Below are 25,573 nucleotides of genomic sequence, written 5' to 3'. Positions count from 1 at the left end.
TCAGGAACTTGAGCATGGCTTTTGAACTTAAATTTCTTACATGATTAAGAAAAAAAAGATTGAGTGTTTGCATTTTTATTAGTTTTATAGATTTTTAGATTGCATACATTTACAGTTGTGCTCACTCTTCGACTGGCAATGTCGTACAAAACATTAATGTATATTTTAAAATTTCCACCAGTTGAAACGTGAATCATGACATTAGGTAGTATGAATAAGTAAAAAGCAATTGGTTCGGAAACCATTAATTAGCTCGAACTTAAGAATGGCAGAATTTTAAGGCATTTGCTTAACAAGGTATAAAAAATCACAACGAATCATCTTTATACATGCTCCGGAAAAAAACTGTTCATGCTAGTCAAAGTATTTGACTCACGAAACTGCTCGAAAATAGGTAAAGCAGTTGATAGTGCTTTATTCATATCAGCCATTGTTTTCTTCTTTGCAGATATTTATATTCTTAATTGGTCCGATATATCTTTTACTTAAAGCATGCTTTAATTCATATTATTGTTAACTCTGTTGCATAAATTTAGGGGCAAAACCCATCAACAATATTATTCGAAATTTGTCATTGGAATGAAAGCCATAGCACATTAGACTGAATCGATTTGGGGTCGTTTTAGAATTTCTCAAACCCTGGAGTCAAAATAGCATCGTTTTGGTTCAGAACTCATCCATCTTTTTTTGCAGAATCTTTAAGTAACGTTGACATAAATGTTATTTACAGTCCCCCCACAATCATTAGTCACTTCAAGTATCCTTTCACCACAAATTGTTCGTTTATTCGGGTGTTAGTTGTCCAAATATCAAGCTTTTCATGGATTTCAGTCATTCTATACTTCCTCTTTGAATTCAAATATTTTTTTATTTTCACTTTTGTTCAGAAATAAAATAATTTACCGAAACAATCAACGATTTTCAAAACCACAATTATGGGTCAAAACTGTAGCCCGCAACAATTATAATTGTCAAATAGCCCACAATTATTATTCACATAGAAGCCCATGGCAACACCCGAATATCAACATAGAAATCAACAAGTTGCTAACAAACATTCGGGGGCATTCTTTTCTAGTATACATTCAAGGGGCATTTTAGTTGAGCTAGCAACCAAGAAATGTTTTGTTTTGCTTGCAAAAAAGTGACCCATGATTGTGTAGAATTTGGTGGATGCTGTAACAATTATGGGTCACTTTTATTTTGCGAATAAGTATTGAATTTTTGAGTTTTATTCGCTCAGTTTCATTTGGAAAATATAAACTGGTCCTTTGTGCTTATATGAGGCCAATTTATTTTGTTGGAAACTTTAAAATACCTGCATAAGGGGCTTAACGGTATAAGATATCAACTTTATCACATTGGAATTTTATGCGATAGTTGTACAGATAATAGTTTACGTATCATAAAAACTGTTCAAACGGCAATTTTAATGTTATCAAGGGTACACATAATATTGTTTATGCATTTTGATGCTACTTTCGATTAACTAAAACTAAAAGTACGAAATAATTTCTTTCAGTTCAGTAGATATCAGCAGTTCAAATGATCGGTGACTAATAATTGTGTGTGACCCATGATTGTGGGGGGACTGTACATAATTTAATATTTTGTACAACACTGAATAACCTATTTGTCTAAAAAGATACAAAACGGTTCGATGGAATATTTCTATTAAAAAATTAATCAATTGGCATAAAAATCATAATCAGACTCGGTTCCACAGAAAATACAAAAATGATGTTGATTTTTTCGTACAAAATATTGAATTTTGTTAATAATATTCATGTGAACGTTACTTAAAAATTCTGAAAAGAATCATGGATGAGTTTTGAACCAAAACAAGCTTTTCAGATTCAACGATTTGAGTACCGTCAAATGGGGCATCATGCAACAGCGGGGTTAGATGCAACATTTGTATACCACAGCCAGGGTTCAACACGCAGGAGTGCGTCGAATGAGAAAGAGCAAATAAAACGCAGCTCTTTCGTTCTCGGTTCACGGGCACATTTGATTGCTCGAAATTCTCTCGAGAAATTTGCGACCAAAACGCAGATTGAAAATTTTTGAGCAGAGCGAATTCGCGCGCTCCTATTCGAGAGCGCGAGCGGTTCGGAAACTGCGTTTGCGTTTTTCTAGCCGCGTGCGTGTAGGAACACCGAGCATCTACCGAGAGGACACGGCGGCTCACCGGACGGCGCGCTCGGCTCTCTTTAGCACACGGAGTGTTCGCCGTGTTTTCGTTATTAAGGGCCGACGGAATAATCTGTGCGAATAATTAAATCAATAGAAATGGTAAAACAGATAGAAGCACGCAATAGCCTTGGGGGCCGTTCACTATTTACGTAAGCACGATTTTGGAAATTTTCAACCCTCCCTCCCCCCCTGGTGAGACATAGTAAGATTTTTCAAAACCCCTTTTTTTTATTCTTTGAGAAATTGACATGTTTTTTTCAAAAAATAGCTTGAAAATATTGAAAATGTGACATACATGCTTCAAAGCAAAGCCCTGTTTAAGTAAAATTAAAAAACTGTTTTTCAAAAGCACAATTTATACAAAAAAAAAAACATGAAATGTTATAAACGATAGAATTGTAGATACCACCACACAATGTATCTACCACTGCAAGGTAGAAGGCCCGTGAGGAACAAAACGATGAAATGTGATGAAAAGTTTTTCAAATTAAATTTACCCTTCCGCTCATTTTCACCATCATTTTCAACATTTACCTTATTCTAATCTTCAATCCTTCTATAAACTTTCAATTCTTAAAATATTCTTTCTCAAAGAATATAAAGTTTCACCGATATAGCCGATAAAATAATTTCAGAAAATAAATTAACGGTGATTAACTCTTAATTTCAAAAATCATAAAAATCGTAAAAAAAATATCATTCTATACTACTACAATTGGGGCAAAATTGTATAACGATTACCCCTTCGCCAAATCCCATTGCGCGCTTACATATATTTTAACTATCCTGTTGATAAAATCATACACACATATTTCTCAATCGGCTCTGCAAACAGAAACACGAACGAAACACAAGGCCCTCACTCGAGCCCGGGCGCGCCGCCCGGTGACGAAAAGAGGGCCGCGGACCATTCGGAGAGCCGCCGCGCGCTGCATTGTGGGCCGCTGCGTGCTGTACTTTGAGCCAAAAGAGAGGCCTCACCCGCCGCTCGATAAGAACGCGCGAGAGCTAGCCGTGCCTGTTTGACTCGGCCGCTCGCGCAGATTTCGGATAGTGCATCTCGTCGACGAGAACGAGGGGAAAAGATTGAGCGAGCGTGTTTTTGTTTCGAGCGAGAGCGCGTCAACGGCCAGTCAGAACGCAAACGAAGAAGTGGTTCGCTCGAGAGGAATGGTTTGCGTGTGCCGCGCGTGGCTAAAAGAGCGCGTTTTGTTGAACCCTGACCACAGCACTGATTTTTTAGATATATATAACGTAATCAAGTTATCTTCAATGAATTCAGAATGACGATGACATAATTTTTCACATCTTATGTTAGTATTTTAATTTTTTTCATTTTCATCCAAAATTTAAAAAATCCATCAATAAATGTACAAATTTTAGGCATCGAAAAGCCGTTAAAAACTATGACGGATTGGCTCAATGATATCACTTCCAAATATTTTCCTGGCTAATTGATCCTATTCCAACACTGTTGGTGTACAAATGTTTTTCGAACAATCATCAATTTTTTTTAAATAAATATTTTTATGGTTCAGTTACCTGCCTGGGGAAAGATGCAACAAAATGCAAATCAAAGAGACACCTTGTAAATCTGTTTTCCATATGCTCGAATATAATTGTTTTGCATCATGCATTTTTCAACATTGAAATTTCATTCATCAAGCAAAAGTGTAAACATTAGTTTCAACTGAACCAGAAATGACTGCAATTGCTGTTTTTATGAGTAATGGCTTTTATGGCTTCAAAAAACATCAATAACTTTACATCTACATACTTATTCATTCGATTTTTCATTAAAATTCAAGTTTGTTGCAAGTTACCCCTTTTCCTAAAGATATTGAAAACCGCATTTTTTTTTTTAAATAAAAATAAATGTAGGAACCAATTATTTTTCTGACTACGCCAGTTTGACGTCCCCCCATCTTTAAAACTTTTGATGCATAAGGGGTATCTATGGATGTGAGTTTTTAGAAGGTATTGAAGTTGAAAAGTGTTGCATGTTGTCCCAGTTAACGGTAATTCAAAAATTACCCAAAATCGACGCAGTCTGATAATAAATACATCCTTCTGAAATCATCCGAAATTACATTTTTTTTTTTTCATTTAACACTATTTTATAATGTTTGTAGAAAATCCTAGACAAGACGCTGTTATGAGTGTGTCCTGATTGAAACCATGATAAAAGCGGAAATAATTTTTTTTGTTTAATCTTCCTTTACGGCTAAAAAAAGGTCAAACAGTCGGTTCAAGTCACAAAGACCCGGACTGCTATTTTGGCTATGTCTTCAAAATTACTGAGCTAATTTTCATAAATTAAGCCATTTTGGAATTGTCTACACAATCGCTATCTATTTATATGTATTTGTCTGTCAAATTTCACCATGTCAACAAAATTTAAGCTGATGTAAAGATTATTGCTAAGTAAACAACATTTTTGGTTTCAAATATCATATTTTTTCATCAACGAAAAAATAAGAAAACTGAAACATCACTGATTTTGAAAACCATTGTATTTTTTAAATAAATTATCAGCTAATATTTATAAAACTGCGCAAAATCATTAAATCCTATGGAAACTATCTATATTTTTGTTTGTAATATTTTTAATATATTAAGAACTGCAAATAAAATGAGAGATTTAAATTTCTTGAAGTAATCGGAGTGTCGTATTTCGTTTCTCATAGACTAAAATACCTAGTTTTTGATAGTTGTTTGCTCGTATGTTAGAAAAACCATTTGAATAAATTAATAGACTAAAGTTTTTCATCTCAAATATGATTGAATCTATGAATCAGACTTTATTCTTCATTCTCTACCTTTTAATTGATCAAAAGTCTCAAAATAAACTTTTTATTAACTTGTTATTGAAACTTCTCGATGGTCTAGTTTTTGACATTCAATTTTAGTTTTCGACACCAAAAGTTTTAGATTTCGACAAGAGCATTTCCATCTCCATTGTTTGGAATGGAATATGAGTTTTTGTTTATTGCAGGTGCTTGTCTACTTCACGGCGTTTTCACACCAAGGAAACAAATAAAACATTCATAGGTGTCGAAAAATCAATTTTTAGGTGAATTTCAGCGCTAGTTTTCGACAGGTTAAAAAATAGTTAAAATTCCGTAAATTTTTAGCAAAAACATCAATTAAATTTACAAAAACACTTAATCTATTGATTCCTTTTGGTCGATGGCATTACATTTAACAAGTGATTTAGAATGTATTTTTAACTTAATGATTTACTTCTACTAAACAACTTATTTAGAATAATGTTTGTGGTCAACACATGCTAAATTGGGAGATCAAAAATAGAAAAACAAGAACATATAAAGCTTGAGCATACAAATAGAAAAATAGGTCTTTATTGACAAATCTGTCGAAAGATAGCTTCTGTCGAAATCTAGAACATCTACCCTTATACTAACTTCATATAAAATTTTAGAAACTATCAGTAACGAAAAACGTAAAGCAAAAATTGATAGGGGGAAGTTGTCTACTACCGGACACTTAAGGTTTTTAAGCAATAAATTCAAAAATAGATTTTTGTAAATATTGGTTCCTCTACTAATTTGAAGAGTATCAATATTATGATCACTTTACTATATTAGAAAAAAATCAATTTACATCATATTCATGTGGAAAGAGAAATCATTTCATGTTAGTTTTCGCTCATTTTCAAAAGTGTTGTCTACGGCCGGAAAATACGAATTACTTCACCAAAGTTGTCACCAATGGCACAAAAACGTAGCAAAATGACTGAAATCACTTGCACAGATCTTGTGAGAATGTGTTTTCCAATACTGAACCTGAACGTTCTATAAAGCCAGTCATAAAATTTTTTTGACAAACAAGAATGAAACATTTGTTTCCAAAAAACTAGAGAAAAATTGTCTATGACCGGACAGGAAAATCTAAAGTTTCTCAGAGGACCAAAATATTATTATCTTCTGCTAACCATTTGGAGGTGCTATAGAGATGAAAAAATGAAAGTTTCAAATTGAAGTCATCTATAATTATGAATATTTTCTTGTCCGGTCATAGACAACAACTTGGTGTCCGGTCATAGACAAATCGCATTTTTTTTAATTTTCCTAATATTTCGTTTGAACTATCGTTTTGTTATCTTATGTCTACTGTAGTCGAAAGATAACCAATCAACGATGTCGTTCGTGTGCAGTTCAAATTTTACAAGCCGTAAAAACTGACCACAATACAAATGCAAAGTTTAGGCGATCCTCTCCGTACCACTAGGCAAAAGCTTTAGGTGCCTATCATTGATTTACCTTTTCAGATTGGATTACCATATTTCTAACACAATATCAGGCTACTATTTACTTTATCTTCAAGGCGTTAAAACATTATTAGGATATTGTGTTTTCGAAAAATCTATGTTGTCCGGCCATAGACGATGTCCGGTCATAGACGACTTCTCCCTACTTCTCATATTTGGCCCTCAATATTTTGAATGGCTATGATCAATCTCATCACATCATACTTAAACGCCTGAAAGTAGACTATCCAGCTAAGATATTCAACCACCGCTAGAATGATGCCAAAATGTTTGTTATCATTGCTTCTATTTTATATTGTTCAAATAAGCGGGGAAATTTTAAATGGAAAATGAATAAGAAATAAAATTTTCTTTTGAGTATCGTGATACCACCAGAAAGGTTGTTATTCAATTCTATCCGCAATTGGTCACCCTATCAGTCTCTTCATAGAGATGAAAAAAGTTATTACTGGGGATAAAAAAAATACAGAAAAATATCTGCAATACTGAAAATAACGCACTGAATTATGGATATCATTTCTTTGAAAATAGTGAAATTTTTAATTGGGGCATTCTGGATATTATCTGGTTCTCAACTTTATGTTTTTCTCTACAAATAAGCCACAAATCTACAAGAGACAAAACCATGAAAAAACATCAATTTTTTCCATATTCATAAAGTGATTACTTTCAAAATCTCAAGAAGCTATTCACATTCTTCATATTCCAATATCACAACAACACAGATTTATCGATTTATACGTTAAAAAATCATTAGGAAGAATAATCACTTATGTTTCTTTCTTTGTTTATTTTCATTGTGGATAAACAAATAGCTTCACCATTCAATATACGCGAAATCATGCGTATGTTTCTCGTTGATTTGGTACTGTCCCAGTCATCTTTTTGCACTGACTTCAGCTCCGAAGGATTTGCAATGTTTTCAGCTGCACTAAACTGTTGTCCACACTCAAAATCCATGATGTTTCCGTCTCTGGCAGCGTCTTGAAAGCCGTATTCACAGGAAATATCAAACATTCTTGGATAGCCCAACTTTCAGAAGTCGCAATCCGAAAATAAATTAACGCTATGTTGGATTCCTGGACACTCAAAAATTCCTGAAAAACTCTTCTCTTTCTGCACAAAAGCAAGTTAATTTATCAGATATAAATCATTCAAAACTGATGCCACGGGGGGTAACGCGAAAGTGTTTGAATACAAGGAAAAACAAAAAAAAAGTAAGTCTCTCGGCAAATCTACCCCAATCTCGTGTACGTTAAATCGTCTTGATTGAAGAATGAAAACAGCTCATGTGGACTAATTGGATCAATCTTGTGTGTTTGCTTCTTCTACTTCTTCTTTAATGCTTCTTGAGCTCTCGAATTGAGCCCACTATATTGCTTCATTAAGAAGAGATTTGTTTCCTAGACAGCCTAAATGAAATCTAAACCAATAAGAAACCGGTGGAATAAAAATCCTCCATAGGCCGAGCTTTCCTAAGATGGTTTGTAGGAGAAGTTCTTGCAAAATTTACGCAATGCAGTATAAGCAGCTTGTATATATTTAATGGTTTGAAATATGTATAAGAGCTATTTGAAAAAACATATTAAAGAACTTATTGTGAAAATGCATTTTCCCTCAAATCAGGTACACCGGAGTAGGTTCAGCAGTGGATCAATTTTGATATAACTACGTTCAATATGGTTCAGAAATGTTGTTTACAAGTGCTGAACAGATTAGGTTGATAGATTCAAAGCGAGAAAAATTATCACGTGAATTGTTATGAATCGCAAGTGTCTTCACTTACCATGCATTGTGGGCTAAATAAGAAGGGGGTGACCATTTTTTTCTTTGATATCTTAGAAAATTTACAACTAACTTGTATTTTTGGTTGAATACGAAGTAAAAGTCAACAAAAAGTCGCTGCCACGGCTTTTTTTACAGTTGTTAGATAGAACATATGTAAATTTAACAATCTCCATCAAAGGTTAAAAAAGCGCACAGTATTGTTTTAATAGCCATCGTCCCTATTCCTACCGCGGTGTATCTTGTCAAAAAAATCCTTGTTATCTACAAGTTGTCTGTATAAGAAACAATCAAATGAAATGCAAATCTTGAGAGTTGTTGTTTGATTTGATCATAGAATCTCTAGGAGTATCTATATCATTATCATGTTTTATTTGGATGCCAATGTCCGTCATTCAAATTAGTCTGATGATGTTTGTGCAGAGTACTACGGCTTATATTGCAACAGGAAATTTCTGAGGATATAATTAGCCGTAAATTGAAATTCATTGGTGTATGGATAGTTCGGAAATGGAAGCTACCTACTTGGAACGGTTTACAGCTTTCAATCAATGCACACCGCATGGATCGTTACATATCTTCCGAATCACGGATATCACATTTCAATTAGCAACTCGTCAGCCGGTCAGCCTTCCCTTATGTGTACCTTGGATAGAAGCCTCACATTCTGCCACAATCATAATCGTAATCGTAAATGTCGGTCTCCTTTCTCTTACTTATTTGCAGCACACGGCTCTTGGAAGTGGTGGAGTGATGTACGGAAATGGCAACATCGTGTCCGGTCCACTCGAATCCCTCATCGACCTTCTCATGCCAGCCAACGACGGGGAGGAACTGGATCAGGTAAGTCCGAACATTCCCACACTTTCATCTAACTACCGCACCTTGGTCCCATTTCTCGATTACGTGACAGGGGAGAAAATCAACTCCCGTGAACATCAAAAGGAAATTGAATTATATCTCATTCGTCTTGCTCTGCGTACCTACATACACACTTATCTGAACGGCCAATTCATTTACTGTCTTTCCTTTCTCGGAAACATGCTCTCACTGTATCAACCGAAAACGAAACCCAAAAAAAAAGGAATACGTTTTCTCCTTCCTGCTGTCGTGTCGTTTTTTCATCCGAACCCACGAGCTGCTGGGGAAGCTGCTGGAGACTGTCCCTGATCCGGAGCCGCTGGACCGGCTGGTGCCCCTGCTGGGTGTCTGGACCCGTAAGTTCCCGTACGATTTCCGAGACGAACGGATGATGAATCACGTCAAACATATCGTAGCTAGGTGAGTTCAGCCAGAAAGTTTTTCGTAGATCGTTTCTTTTTTTTCTTGTGTTTCGTTCAGGTTTTCTTTACCCGATCAGGAGAGCATATCAAAATAATAATTCAAACGTATCTCACCAAGATATTTACATCTGATTCAGTTATAATTAATTACTCAAACATTTTGATTTAAAGGTTCTCCAATCTGAATTATATCTAATTCTGATTGACAGACTTGAATGGGGTTGAGCTCATTTTCAATGATAAAGATGTTTTTCGGATTGTCCTAAAATAAAATGATTATATCTAATTTTGATATACGTGCAATTTTTTCTGAAACACGGACATCGAAGTCAACGGCCCAAACTGTACTTTAATGAGTTTCGCTCAACAGGTTCATAAAATTGAATCGAATTTTTAAGAAACCAAAAATGGAGCATGCCTAAAGCAAATAGTGTGGGTTACTGACATTCCACTAGAAAATTTTCTCGAAGCATTCATATCTTGATAAGTTATAATTTTGATAGGATTTGTTCTGCCAAATATCAAACTATGCTCAGAGGTGCAAATGAACGTTCAGCGCAAACGTCGTCGAGAAAAAGTCGCAAGCTGATTATTTCTTGAAAAGGTTAAGATCAGCTACGACGCCTAACTTGTGGTTGGAAAAAATGAACGCATCGCAACGACGCTGTGGCACGATTGGTTCAAATGACTGCATCTCTTAAGTTCATTCCGATGCTTTGCGAACAGTTCGCCTACTGATTTTAAGGCGACGTCAACCGAAGGATCCGTTCGTTTGAATTCATCGGGGATAAGTTCAAACAACCTTATCGAGATAGGGTCGTTTGAACGTTCAATTGAATGTTCACTTTTGAACGTTCAATTGAATGTTCGTCTGATGCGTTCGGCAGCCTAAGGCAAGACGCCGAGCCGTGTTTGGATGGGATGGATTATTGATATGGTGCATTGCTTGCGTGTGATGTTCGGTCGTCGCTCGACGATAGAGGGTGTCGGGTGTCTTGTAGCGCGCGGACGACTTGGTAAAGAGAATGAGGCGCAGCTACAGTTTCATTTAACGGTGCAATTTTACTGAATAAAATGCAAACCGCCCAACTACGGTTGGGCTTGTAAGGCTTGTAAGAGATTTTTTATTCTTTTTCATTCCATGTTAGGTTCAGAACTGAAGCAAACCGTCAAGACCCGCGAAATTTAATTCAAATTTTCAGATATCAGATTCAGATTTCAGATTTTAGATTTAGATTCCAGATTCAGATTTCAGATTCAGATTTCAGATTCAGATTTCAGATTCAGATTTCAGATTCAGATTTCAGATTCAGATTTCAGATTCAGATTTCAGATTCAGATTTCAGATTCAGATTTCAGATTCAGATTTCAGATTCAGATTTCAGATTCAGATTTCAGATTCAGATTTCAGATTCAGATTTCAGATTCAGATTTTAGATTCAGATTTCAGATTCAGATTTCAGATTTTAGATTTAGATTCCAGATTCAGATTTCAGATTCAGATTTCAGATTCAGATTTCAGATTCAGATTTCAGATTCAGATTTCAGATTCAGATTTCAGATTCAGATTTCAGATTCAGATTTCAGATTCAGATTTCAGATTCAGATTTCAGATTCAGATTTCAGATTCAGATTTCAGATTCAGATTTCAGATTCAGATTTCAGATTCAGATTTCAGATTCAGATTTCAGATTCAGATTTCAGATTCAGATTTCAGATTCAGATTTCAGATTCAGATTTCAGATTCAGATTTCAGATTCAGATTTCAGATTCAGATTTCAGATTCAGATTCAGATTTCAGATTCAAATTTCAGATTCAGATTTCAGATTCAGATTTCAGATTCAGATTTCAGATTCAGATTTCAGATTCAGATTTCAGATTCAGATTTCAGATTCAGATTTCAGATTCAGATTTCAGATTCAGATTTCAGATTCAGATTTCAGATTCAGATTTCAGATTCAGATTTCAGATTCAGATTTCAGATTCAGATTTCAGATTCAGATTTCAGATTCAGATTTCAGATTCAGATTTCAGATTCAGATTTCAGATTCAGATTTCAGATTCAGATTTCAGATTCAGATTTCAGATTCAGATTTCAGATTCAGATTTCAGATTCAGATTTCAGATTCAGATTTCAGATTCAGATTTCAGATTCAGATTTCAGATTCAGATTTCAGATTCAGATTTCAGATTCAGATTTCAGATTGGAAATGGACTTCCGCTCATTATGAGTTGATGTTTTACATATATGAGTTTATGTTTAACATATATGAGTTAATGAGTTGATGATTAAATATATTGAGTCCCAAATTCATGGCGTACACCATTTGATTAAGACCCGAAATCAGAAATTTGGAATTCATTTATTGGGGTTAGAATAGAAAAAATGAAAAATTTGGAAATATTTTGTTCACCAGAACTATCACTAAATGTAATGAAATGATTAACTGTTGGTGGTAGATTTTCTAACATGATTTACTTTTCAAATGCCCATTAATTTCCATATTTTTTTCATCCCGATGGAATGAACACTTTAAATGGAAATGACGTTAGGGTTGGTGGCAAAGGGGTATAACTTATACCGTATAAGTAAATTACTTGGTAGCAAATGGGTCTGCACTTATACCCCTTTGGCTCCAAACAAAAAGTAATTTTCAGTAAGCAGGATTTTTTCAACAATATCAAAACATGAGAAAATAGCGAAATAAAATTGTGATTAAAACAGCATATGATGTTTGACAGTCGAAGATTTGTTCTAGATGGTTAACTCAATTTTTTTCCATTTTGCACTTATACCCCTTTTGGCTCCAAGGGCCTCAAATATGAATCTAAAATCTTAACCCAAAATCTTAACCTTAATCCTAAAACTGAATGCTTAATATGAAACCTGAATCTGATATCTGAATCAGGATCTGAAATCAGAAATCTGAATCAAAATATGAATCTGAAATCTGAATCTGAAATCTGAATCTGAAATCTGAATCTGAAATCTGAATCTGAAATCTGAATCTGAAATCTGAATCTGAAATCTGAATCTGAAATCTGAATCTGAAATCTGAATCTGAAATCTGAATCTGAAATCTGAATCTGAAATCTGAATCTGAAATCTGAATCTGAATCTGAAATCTGAATCTGAAATCTGAATCTGAAATCTGAATCTGAAATCTGAATCTGAAATCTGAATCTGAAATCTGAATCTGAAATCTGAATCTGAATCTGAAATCTGAATCTGAAATCTGAATCTGAAATCTGAATCTGAAATCTGAATCTGAAATCTGAATCTGAAATCTGAATCTGAAATCTGAATCTGAATCTGAAATCTGAATCTGAAATCTGAATCTGAAATCTGAATCTGAAATCTGAATCTGAAATCTGAATCTGAAATCTGAATCTGAAATCTGAATCTGAAATCTGAATCTGAAATCTGAATCTGAAATCTGAATCTGAAATCTGAATCTGAAATCTGAATCTGAAATCTGAATCTGAAATCTGAATCTGAAATCTGAATCTGAAATCTGAATCTGAATCTGAAATCTGAATCTGAAATCTGAATCTGAAATCTGAATCTGAAATCTGAATCTGAAATCTGAATCTGAAATCTGAATCTGAAATCTGAATCTGAATCTGAAATCTGAATCTGAAATCTGAATCTGAAATCTGAATCTGAAATCTGAATCTGAAATCTGAATCTGAAATCTGAATCTGAAATCTGAATCTGAAATCTGAATCTGAAATCTGAATCTGAAATCTGAATCTGAAATCTGAATCTGAAATCTGAATCTGAAATCTGAATCTGAAATCTGAATCTGAAATCTGAATCTGAAATCTGAATCTGAAATCTGAATCTGAAATCTGAATCTGAAATCTGAATCTGAAATCTGAATCTGAAATCTGAATCTGAAATCTGAATCTGAAATCTGAATCTGAAATCTGAATCTGAAATCTGAATCTGAAATCTGAATCTGAAATCTGAATCTGAAATCTGAATCTGAAATCTGAATCTGAAATCTGAATCTGAAATCTGAATCTGAAATCTGAATCTGAAATCTGAATCTGAAATCTGAATCTGAAATCTGAATCTGAAATCTGAATCTGAAATCTGAATCTGAAATCTGAATCTGAAATCTGAATCTGAAATCTGAATCTGAAATCTGAATCTGAAATCTGAATCTGAAATCTGAATCTGAAATCTGAATCTGGAATCTAAATCTAAAATCTGAAATCTGAATCTGATATCTGAAAATTTGAATTAAATTTCGCGGGTCTTGACGGTTTGCTTCAGTTCTGAACCTAACATGGAATGAAAAAGAATAAACAATCTCTTACAAGCCTTACAAGCCCAACCGTAGTTGGGCGGTTTGCACCCGAATAGAAAAACATTGTGAAAAGACCATGAATTTCATTTTCACGCAACCATGAATTTTATAGTTGAAACTATGCGAATCATGGTACATAAAACCTTGAATAAACTGTCAAATTCATAGTTTTGGACAGTGAAATTTATGGTTTTAGCAAAATTTACCATGAAAAAAGGGGGTTGTTAAGCAACTTAACAATGAAAAAATCGACTTTTTCCCATACATTTGGAAACTCAAAACGATAAAGTTAACGGTTATTACAGCTTCCACTTTTTTCAAAGAAACTGTGGAGTTCATTGTTTTCCCTTGAATTTCAATCGTTCAATAATCTTGAACATCAATTTTAATTCACAATTTATCATAATTCCAGGACCGTGAAATTCCATGGTAAAAATTATTGTTTTCAGTTATTTTTTCTTCTAAATTCATATTTACTATTGAATGAAATAAACAGGTTTCATTTGTTTGCTTCAATTTTTATTCAAATTTTTCGTCTTGTTTAAAAAAAAATCAACACTTTCCAGAAGCTATAAAAAACCATCTGCACTACGGAGCTTCTATACTGTAACATTGGCGGCTCTTGTACCGCATCTTCTGCCCGATCCTGGGACAAGGCTGGATTCCTGCACATCATGAAGTACCAGACCACAAATCCGTTTGATATCGGTTTGCCTCGGACGTCTATCTTGTCCACGTCGCAGCCATTGTATACGGCCCACATCTAAAGTTGGCCATGGGGAACTTTGAATTTCCGTCAGCTTCTAGAATAAAAAAAATTTCGGTTTAGTTAGCCTACATATAAATGAATAAATAATAAAATTATTTACCAAGATCACCGAATTTAAAGCCATCATTTTCTGTTCAGATTCCGATCAGCTTGATTTCGACTTGGTCCGGATTCACTGATTCCGACCGCGAAAATTTAAATTTAAGTTAACTTCCTCCGAGAGAAAGTGACGTTTTTAGAGCGCCAAAATTTTCATTACACGAAAAAATGTAAATGTGTAAAAAAGCAAAAAATTACCAATTTTCGCGTGGTTCGGATTATCATTCAACCATGAAGAACACTGGTACAATAAAAATCACAAGAATTTCAATGTGATACCGTACGATGTTCGTGTTTTTGAAATATTTGCAACTTTGAAATATTTTGAATTAATGATATACTTCACGGTAACTTTAAAAATCATGGTATTTTCAAAATTTAAACCGATTGATAAATATTTTGAAATCACTATGAAGTTTACTGTTAAATTCAAAATCATTGTTACGATATATTATTACCATGGTCTTTGCTATTCGGGCATTTTATTCAGTAAAATTGCACCGTTAAATGAAACTGTAGCTGCGCCTCATTCTCTTTACCAAGTCGTCCGCGCGCTACAAGACACCCGACACCCTCTATCGTCGAGCGACGACCGAACATCACACGCAAGCAATGCACCATATCAATAATCCATCCCATCCAAACACGGCTCGGCGTCTTGCCTTAGGCTGCCGAACGCATCAGACGAACATTCAATTGAACGTTCAAAAGTGAACATTCAATTGAACGTTCAAACGACCCTATCTCGATAAGGTTGTTTGAACTTATCCCCGATGAATTCAAACGAACGGATCCTTCGGTTGACGTCGCCTTAAAATCAGTAGGCGAACTGTTCGCAAAGCATCGGAATGAACTTAAGAGATGCAGTCATTTGAACCAATCGTGCCACAGCGTCGTTGCGATGCGTTCATTTGCAATCAAAAGTCGGCGTGCTATGTTCGCAAGCCGACGCTTCCGAAGATAAAGTTAGTTTGATCTGGTCGGGAAAAAGTCGAACGCTGCATGCAAAATGATGCGATGCTTTGCACCTCTGACTATGCTATCTGAACGAGATATAATCTTGATAGGAGCATATCAAAAACTGATATAATTTAGCTATGATCGTATAGATTTTTCGATATAATTTGAGATATTTTAACATCCTACGAGTACTGAATTATAACTCATTCGGATAGAAAAAAAATCAGTATCAAAATATCTCATTTTGATATAATTTTGTTTTTCCCTTCTGATCGGGTACCGAAGAGGATGTAACATTGGGCGGGGATGAAAGCTTTTGTTACTGTACCAAAATTCAAGTGAAAAGTCGTTGTCAACAAATCTTCAATGGTGGCTCCAGAGAGTCGGAATAGGTGAAAGATGCTTATCTCACAATCGGTAATTTTAGAAACCATACACAATACACATATTAAATATTTAATACCAATTGAATTTTTATTTTGATCTTCAAACTTGAATCGTTTTCTGATGTCTTAAGTAGGTATTTCTAAACAGAATTTTTTTTTTGAAAATATTTATATCAATTAAATCTGATTTCCCACAGATAATATAGTAAACACTTATATTTAAAACGCACCAAGTTGACATTGAAGCAAAATTTCTTAAATTCCTATATATGAAAATGTTATTAAAAAGATGATCAGATTGACGTCTTTTTGGTGATCCCAAACAAATGTTGTTAAATTGTTGTGGCATACCACAAGGAACCTTCCAAATATTAAGTACCACGTACCTAAGGAGGAGCCTAAGCTGGTATTGAATTACAATATGCTGTTTGGCAATCGTTAGAATAAAGGGTATCCCACACAAAATTGCATCTATAAATGGGTCTACCAATTCCGGCAACATATGTAAAACAAGAATGCAAATAAACAATTTGGAAAATGAAGATTTTTTTTTATTTATTTCCGAATTTGAAGTTCGTAAAATCGTGCCAAGCTGCTTTTGGAAATCCGGTTCAAAAATAACCATTTTCCTACTTCTTTGATGTTATCCCTTACGGTTAAAAAATAACCTTATTTCAACTTCTCCCCGAAAAGTCATTTTATGGGCTCTCATGGAGAACTCATAAAATGGCATTTCCCGGGAAAAGGTCAAAAATGGTTATTTTTGAAACATAAATGGTTTAATAATTTCTAGCGTGTGTTATTTTTTCAAACACAACTGTCAAAAGTTCGGAAGTAAGTTCGGGATCGGAAGTCCGGACTTCCGAAGTAAAATTTAGTGCTGGCGCTATAATATTCGAATGTAGACACCTGTTTGAATACTCCAGAGCCAAGCCAGTTGTTTATGAAACGTCAAAATACACAAAACAAACAAATTCGAGGGGCCTCGCGATGGAAATTTATCGAAATTATATTGATTTTTGAGTTGGACACTTTATTTTGCCTATTTTTTTTTGGAATATTAATTGTTGTCTATCAATTGTCTGTTGTCTGTTTTCGGTGAATTTTAACCAGAAAAATAAAAGAAATGATAAAAAAAATATTTTGGACACTTTATTTTGCCCCTCACTGTAACTCTAAACCAGTGATTGAATTTGGCTGAGCATGAATTGATCAACCTTCTCTCGCTCACTGCTTTACTCGGAAGCAAAGGTTGCTTTGAGGCTGCGAAAACGACAAAACCGATGATGCATACGCTCTCAATATAGCCCGCCTTCAAGAAGCAGTATACATTCGAGGCAGCGAATCCAAAAAACCAAACGAATGGCTCTCTCTCATCTCCTGTTACAAGCTTGAGGGAAGCAAATTCAAAAGGCAGAGCGAACCCGAGTCTCTTCGTTTGTGCCTGGATTGAATGCGTGAGATTTTTCTGCTATTGCTATTATTGCACAGCAACCGCACGCAGGCAGCTAGTTTTTTCGTCTCTTTTTCCTCCCCCTTCCTTGCACTATACGTTGCAGGCCGTGCAACGCAATAAGTTCGGTTGTTTTTGTTGTTGCCTCAACCTTTGCGGCGAGATTGAAGATGTTCTCCTCAACTACAGCTATCGGCTGGAGTTATTCCAATTCAAGAACGTAAATGAGTATGTGTGCCTCGTCTTCTTCATGCATCATGTAGCAACCGAACGTTGAGAGAGTTCGTTCGGGGCAGCAAACGAATGGTGTCTCTCAGAGCAGATCCTCCTCATGGGGGGAGGTTTGAATGAATGTATATGTATCGTCTCCTGTATAGCTATGCGAGGCCTCAAAGTGTGTATTTTGAATGCCTCTGATGAGAAAATTGGTGAGGATTTCAATCACTGCTCTAAACTCTAAAAAATGAAAGCTGCTTCTTAAAATTCAAATAATAAGAGCAAGTCCAATGGTGTTGGGAAAAAGTGGTAGGAATTTTGACAGCTGTAGCACAGATGGGAATTTTTCTATCGTGAAATATAGACCAAAAATGTTGGCCGTCCACCGGTGTGATAGAATACGAAGGTATAAAATCGAAAGCAACCAGCGATGCCAAGTGAATTTGCTTTTCAGTAATTTTACTGACTTTTTTTATATTGAATTCACCGTTTGAAAATTGAAATCAAATTCATTTTACTGGATCATTAACTTGAAATAGTACCTAGTGTCAATATGAAAATTTTATTTTTTTTATGTATGAACAAGTATTGTTTAAGTTATAATGCATTCCAATATTAAACTGATTCTGCAGAATTAGGAGTTTTGTATTGGAGTGCATTTGATGACACGAGTTGATAAAGTTTTTAAACTCTTCCTAAATCGCTTTCAAAGTGATAATTAAGCAAGTGACGTATAAAAAGTATAGGTAATTCAGACACAAGCTGAATTTTACTCACGATTCGACGCCTACGTTTGATCTGATTGACACTTGTCGAATTAACAGCGAGGGTTCCGTTTTCTAAAGATGATGGATCCATTAAAGGCGGCGTTCCGAACTTGTTATCGGACATTCCGACGGAATATCTTTTTCAAATAAAAAAACGAAACAATTTCCTACTCCCGAAAACCGCTAAACAAAACAAACAAACAGAATTTATTTATTCACCCAGCTATCTGGCATCTCTGCCCCCTCAAAATGTATTCGATTGGCAAGGGCATGAAAAAAATTGGCTGTAAGTTTGAAAGAGTTGATTAACTTCATTGCAATTCGTATCAATTTAAGTGATAAAAGATTAAATAATTAAAGAAAATATCACTTTATGTTTAAATCCTGAAATTGCTCAATTTCCTTTATTTTCCCCTCAACTGAGGTTTCGAGCATAAGTTAGATGGCAGCACCGAAGCGTTTCATGCACGAATACTGTATTGCAACGCCGACTCTATCACTTGGTTCGGTGTTGCAAAACATCGTGTTTTTCTATCACCCTCCGCCAAAAAGTGTTATACGATACAAATTTTGCAGCGCGAAACTGTTCGAATATCAGATTTTCCCAACACCGGTGGACGGCAAATGTGTTGTGATGTGATGTAAACCTTCGAAATTTCCAACTCCATCTCAACCAGTGAACTTGCTCTAATGGCAATGAAGATTGTTGCCGACAACGAGATTTGATCGTAGCAGGCATTGACAGATTTGAATAAAATTTTCACTTGTACGTCAGATAGAAGAAAATTGACACGTGTTTTTGCTCGTGCAAATAAATCAAGGAGTCTTTTTGTAAAATACTGTTTTCCCAATCACGGTCCGAAATTTAAACTTACCCCAGCGGAAACCTCCGGAAGCGACAGATTGCTCGGCCAGTAGAGTCCGAGGTTTAATATTTGGTCCTTCCCACCGGCAGGTAAAACCCGTTAGATTGCTCGGCCAGTAGAGTCCGAGGTTTAATATTTGGTCCTTCGAACCGGCAGGTAAAACCCGTTAGATTGCTCGGCCAGTAGAGTCCGAGGTTTAATATTTGGTCCTTCCCACCGGCAGGTAAAACCCGTTAGATTGCTCGGCCAGTAGAGTCCGAGGTTTAATATTTGGTCCTTCCCACCGGCAGGTAAAACCCGTTAGATTGCTCGGCCAGTAGAGTCCGAGGTTTAATATTTGGTCCTTCCCACCGGCAGGTAAAACCCGTTAAATAGATTGCTCGGCCAGTAGAGTCCGAGGTTTAATATTTGGTCCTTCCCACCGGCAGGTAAAACCCGTTAGATTGCTCGGCCAGTTGAGTCCGAGGTTAAATATTTGGTCCTTCCCACCGGCAGGTAAAACCCGTTAGATTGCTCGGCCAGTAGAGTCCGAGGTTTAATATTTGGTCCTTCCCACCGGCAGGTAAAACCCGTTAGATTGCTCGGCCAGTAGAGTCCGAGGTTTAATATTTGGTCCTTCCCACCGGCAGGTAAAACCCGTTAGATTGCTCGGCCAGTAGAGTCCGAGGTTTAATATTTGGTCCTTCCCACCGGCAGGTAAAACCCGTTAGATTGCTCGGCCAGTAGAGTCCGAGGTTTAATATTTGGTCCTTCGAACCGGCAGGTAAAACCCGTTAGATTGCTCGGCCAGTAGAGTCCGAGGTTTAATATTTGGTCCTTCCCACCGGCAGGTAAAACCCGTTAGATTGCTCGGCCAGTAGAGTCCGAGGTTTAATATTTGGTCCTTCCCACCGGCAGGTAAAACCCGTTAGATTGCTCGGCCAGTTGAGTCCGAGGTTTAATATTTGGTCCTTCCCACCGGCAGGTAAAACCCGTTAGATTGCTCGGCCAGTAGAGTCCGAGGTTTAATATTTGGTCCTTCCCACCGGCAGGTAAAACCCGTTAGATTGCTCGGCCAGTAGAGTCCGAGGTTTAATATTTGGTCCTTCCCACCGGCAGGTAAAACCCGTTAGATTGCTCGGCCAGTAGAGTCCGAGGTTTAATATTTGGTCCTTACCACCGGCAGGTAAAACCCGTTAGATTGCTCGGCCATTAGAGTCCGAGGTTTAATATTTGGTCCTTCCCACCGGCAGGTAAAACCCGTTAGATTGCTCGGCCAGTAGAGTCCGAGGTTTAATATTTGGTCCTTCGAACCGGCAGGTAAAACCCGTTAGATTGCTCGGCCAGTAGAGTCCGAGGTTTAATATTTGGTCCTTCCCACCGGCAGGTAAAACCCGTTAGATTGCTCGGCCAGTAGAGTCCGAGGTTTAATATTTGGTCCTTCCCACCGGCAGGTAAAACCCGTTAGATTGCTCGGCCAGTTGAGTCCGAGGTTTAATATTTGGTCCTTCCCACCGGCAGGTAAAACCCGTTAGATTGCTCGGCCAGTAGAGTCCGAGGTTTAATATTTGGTCCTTCCCACCGGCAGGTAAAACCCGTTAGATTGCTCGGCCAGTAGAGTCCGAGGTTTAATATTTGGTCCTTCGAACCGGCAGGTAAAACCCGTTAGATTGCTCGGCCAGTAGAGTCCGAGGTTTAATATTTGGTCCTTCCCACCGGCAGGTAAAACCCGTTAGATTGCTCGGCCAGTAGAGTCCGAGGTTTAATATTTGGTCCTTCCCACCGGCAGGTAAAACCCGTTAGATTGCTCGGCCAGTTGAGTCCGAGGTTTAATATTTGGTCCTTCCCACCGGCAGGTAAAACCCGTTAGATTGCTCGGCCAGTAGAGTCCGAGGTTTAATATTTGGTCCTTCCCACCGGCAGGTAAAACCCGTTAGATTGCTCGGCCAGTAGAGTCCGAGGTTTAATATTTGGTCCTTCCCACCGGCAGGTAAAACACGTTAGATTGCTCGGCCAGTAGAGTCCGAGGTTTAATATTTGGTCCTTCCCACCGGCAGGTAAAACCCGTTAGATTGCTCGGCCAGTAGAGTCCGAGGTTTAATATTTGGTCCTTCCCACCGGCAGGTAAAACCCGTTAGATTGCTCGGCCAGTAGAGTCCGAGGTTTAATATTTGGTCCTTCCCACCGGCAGGTAAAACCCGTTAGATTGCTCGGCCAGTAGAGTCCGAGGTTTAATATTTGGTCCTTCGAAACTCAACACCAGTTTATATGGAACCTAACCTGCACCGAACAGAAAGATCAACGGCAGGTAAAGTCCCGAAGAAGTTTGAGGATTTCGTTTATAAACTTCCACAAGCAAGCACAATGTATCGTACTCCGGTGAAAGAAGTTCCTGCGTTATCACATGATGCTGCCATTCCTGGGCCGTATGAAGTGGGCGCAGCACATGCAAGAGTGCACTCCGAGTCGGGTGATAATGCTAGAAGCAAAACCGGAAATATGAGCTGTAGGAGTAAACGATCGATAAGTAGCAGAAAGTCAGTCGTTAGTGAAACTGTTAGTCAGATTAGAGCACTAGAATTGGAAAACCGATTAGAAAAGGAAGAGTTAGAAGCATCTCTAAGAGTAGATCAGATTAGAGCTCAACAAAAACTAGAGGAGCTAAAGATACAGAAAGATTTAGAGATGCAACTAGAAAAGAAAAAGTCTGAGTTTCAACGTAGGCGCATTGAAAGGGAGATTCAGATTAACGAACTGAAATCTGTTTCGAGAAGTTCCATTCATAGTAGCCCTGATCGTCGTGTCCGGAGTTGGGTTGAAGACATTCCTGACGGTCATGAACAACCTAACCCACCACCTCGTTTTGATCCCCCCGTTGACCGCGGCTCTGGACAAACCGAAGTTGTTACGCAAGCACTGAAAGCGTTGCAGTATCGTGCTGTGAGAGATTTGCCTCAGTTCAACGGAAACTTGATGGAATGGCCCATTTTCGAGAACGAATTCAACATATCCACCGTTGAATTTGCTTTATCTAGTCAAGACAACCTGAGAAGGCTGAATAAAGCGCTTCACGGCAAGGCCAGTGTGGCTCAGCATAATTTATGCTTCAGCCACCTGGGTTCGAATAAATTATTTCCCTCTGTTTGTCTCCTACGCTTGGGTTAGAATCATTGGTGATTTCCATCACGTTTGTTTGGTTTTATGCATAGGCAGTGCATCTATGCGAAGAAGGAACGAAACCAAGAACAACGATGGAAATTACCAACGCGTCGGGTACCTATTCTTAGCTTACTTAATGATCCCGCGCCGATCTACCGGTGCATAGGGCCGTGGTAAGAGACCTCCACTGTTAACGATCCGGAGCTAGCGTCTTGGTATAAATAAAGTGGAACGAGGTTCCAAAAAGAAGTAGTCTTAGTTCAGACATAGAAGTTGTTAGATCTATTATAATCCGAACTTCTACAATTGGTGGCAGCGGTGGGATGCGGTGAGAGTTTGCCACTTGTGGTAAATTTCCTCACCGCAGACCCAGTTAAATAGTTGTGGCTACCCTGAAAGTTATAAGTGCTCCTAAATGCGCATGTTGTGTAATATGCGCATACAGCCGATTGACGATATGGCTGGAGATTCAACGCATCTAATCAGTGCAGTTACCACCGAGTGCGGAGTGTGTGCGAAAGCGAAGTTCATGCCGATTGTAATATGCCTTCAGTGCATGCCGCGGATATCTTGGCATCTTATTTTTTTTTTATTGTTGTGGCCAATGTGTAATTATTGGCTTGGACATTTGATTGTATTTCAATCGTCTAAAATAAGTGAATTTTGGACTGAAGCCGCGTGAATCGGATAAGGCAGCGTGAATACTAAATCGTGAAAAGGGATTTATTGATACATCACATCAAGGACAATGGGCCGAAGTAAACATTCTAATGCGGATTGGAGACCTTCGTGTAGTTTAAAACGAAGGATCAGTTGCTAATAATGTGCTTAATCTATGATTTTGAGCCAAAACGCCAGTTCGGACAGGGAAGGATCGTTCCAATTTCGACGAAAAACTTACATTGTGTTTTCGCTGGACGGGTCCCATCAGTGACGGTGTGTGTTTACGAAAAGTTTCTCAAGTGCTTCATGTGTAACGTGGAAAGGCCATTGGCGCAGAGAAAAAAAATCGAAAGCGAAACCAACCAGCAGACGAAACTTGCGGAGATTGCGGCAGTGGCAATACAAACAGAAAATTGAAAAAATTTCTCTGAATTAATAACAGCCGAAAATAGACTACATCGAAGCAACGACGATAACGACGACGGCCAACGAAGAAGCAGCAACATGAGTAGTCGGTGTTGCTGGAAGAGGGAAAAAGGATCAGGATCCCCGTCGACAAGAAATCTACATCGGAGAAGTAGCAGTATGTTATCAGACGACAGACAACAGCTCTCGGATGTGTGCAGCAGCAGAAAAAAAAATGTATGAACTCTAAGAAGAAGCATGGGGGAAGCAAAAGGGGTGAGTAATAAAAAAAAAATCGTAAGCATAAGAAGTTAAAAATGATAAAAAGAATAACAAATTTCGGCGCTCGATGGTTTGACAAGAAGTTGCTAGAAGAGATATTCGTTTAATAGCGTATGAATGCGACGGAAACGATTACCAGGAGAGAAGGAGGAAAGAAAATCGTAAATTATGAAAAAAAAAACACAGAAAATTGTATTTTCTTTAGGGCTAATTCGCTACATTTACCATTTAAACACAAACAAAATACACCATTGAATACACTCACAAAGCAAGGACAAACACGTAATGCAGGTGTATCAGAAACAAAAATAACAAAGCTTAATAAAAGAAAGGATTATCTTGAACTGGGGGGAAACAGTACTAATCCGCAAAAGAAATTGTTTCAGATGGAATATGAAAATTATAACGAAAAAATACGCAAACAATGAAGGATACTGAAAACCGAGCATTATCAATACTACCAATAAATGCAGAACGAACGTTTAAACAAAAACTGCTTGAATAAAGATAATGATGACATAGGCTGGTATGATTGAAAATCAAGCGGAGTTACATTTATTTAATGATGAATGATAGATTGTTGGTTTTTAGTTCTTAAAGATTTTTATGCGAAGTTTGATAATGAACACGGGGGAACACAAGTTTTTTTTTAATTCGAACGCGATTTCCAGGGCCAATCATTTTTTTTTTAAGGCCATAAAGTATTTTTCTTTGGAACTCGAAAAAATAAAACAAAAGCGGAATGATTAACCCAAAATCAAATAAAGTTGAGTGAACCCGATGCTTATAAGTCATCAAAAAGGGTCCTCACTTCAAATAGGCTAAAATGCCGAATAAATACCAGCTAGAATGCTGATGACGGCATTGACCGTTTTATAATGGAAAAATATCCATTTTTAAATTCCAGCAAAATAAATGCTGAAGACGGCACTGACCGTATTTAAAATACCTGCCATCAAAAGGTGGATGAAATCGTAGGAGATTAAAGTTCAAAACAGAATTTCCGAGGATAATTCATGTTTTGAGCTCAAAAAAAATCTCCATAAAAATTTAAAAAACAAAAGGGTCTTGACACCGCACAATTTTATTTATTTTCAAAATTCCAAAAGATAATATTTAACTTTTTTTTTACTGTCATATATCGGGCAAATTAATTTCCTTATGATCAAGATCATAAGAATTTTTGTATTTTCAACTTGAATATCATATTTCGACCAATGAGAGGCGCCAACTCATTGGAAGAATATGGTTTCAAAATTGCAATACAAAAGGAAATTAAATTTAATGCCTTGACGTGATTTAGTACTGCAGTTATAGTCACAGATATATTGACGGAGCAGTAAGGAGTGAATTTTTATTTTTTTTTTAAGTTTTGAAATTTGTCATACTTTTGAAAACTTATTTTTGGAGGGTTGAGGAGGATGACCCTCATGTTGCTCAACATAAAAAACGTTTTTGAGATGAAAAAAAAAAACATCAATTATTAAATGAGAAAACATCAATTCTTGGCCAAGAAAAGAGCCAGATTTAATAAATAAATGTCAAACAAAAAAAAAATTTCTACAAGTGTTTAGGACCGTTAAGGGTGACACCTTCTGGCCCTTAACCGTAGGTATTATAAAAAAAAAAGCTAAGTTAGGACTGTTCTGGCCCTTAAATGTATAACAAAAAAAAAAATTTGTTAGGATCGTCAAGGG

General features: G+C 36.8%; 1 protein-coding gene across 6 annotated transcripts in view; it reads left to right on the top strand.

Annotated features, from left to right (window-relative positions):
- The window catches only part of LOC129744727 (ras-GEF domain-containing family member 1B), a 220,141-nt gene that overhangs the window by 89,082 nt on the left and 105,486 nt on the right, over positions 1 to 25,573 (top strand). For all 6 annotated transcript variants that reach the window (XR_008736982.1, XM_055737410.1, XM_055737407.1 and 3 more), the window contains exons 4-5: positions 8,999 to 9,115; positions 9,357 to 9,553. Coding sequence is in view for 5 of the 6 variants with exons in the window: in XM_055737410.1 (XP_055593385.1) it covers positions 8,999 to 9,115; positions 9,357 to 9,553 (314 nt within the window). In the remaining variant the exon portion in view is untranslated. The remainder of the gene's footprint in view (positions 1 to 8,998; positions 9,116 to 9,356; positions 9,554 to 25,573) is intronic.

Source organism: Uranotaenia lowii, chromosome 2 (assembly GCF_029784155.1).
Source record: "Uranotaenia lowii strain MFRU-FL chromosome 2, ASM2978415v1, whole genome shotgun sequence".
In the NCBI taxonomy this organism is placed as follows: domain Eukaryota; kingdom Metazoa; phylum Arthropoda; class Insecta; order Diptera; family Culicidae; genus Uranotaenia; species Uranotaenia lowii.
This window is presented reverse-complemented; position numbering and strand designations above follow the sequence as displayed.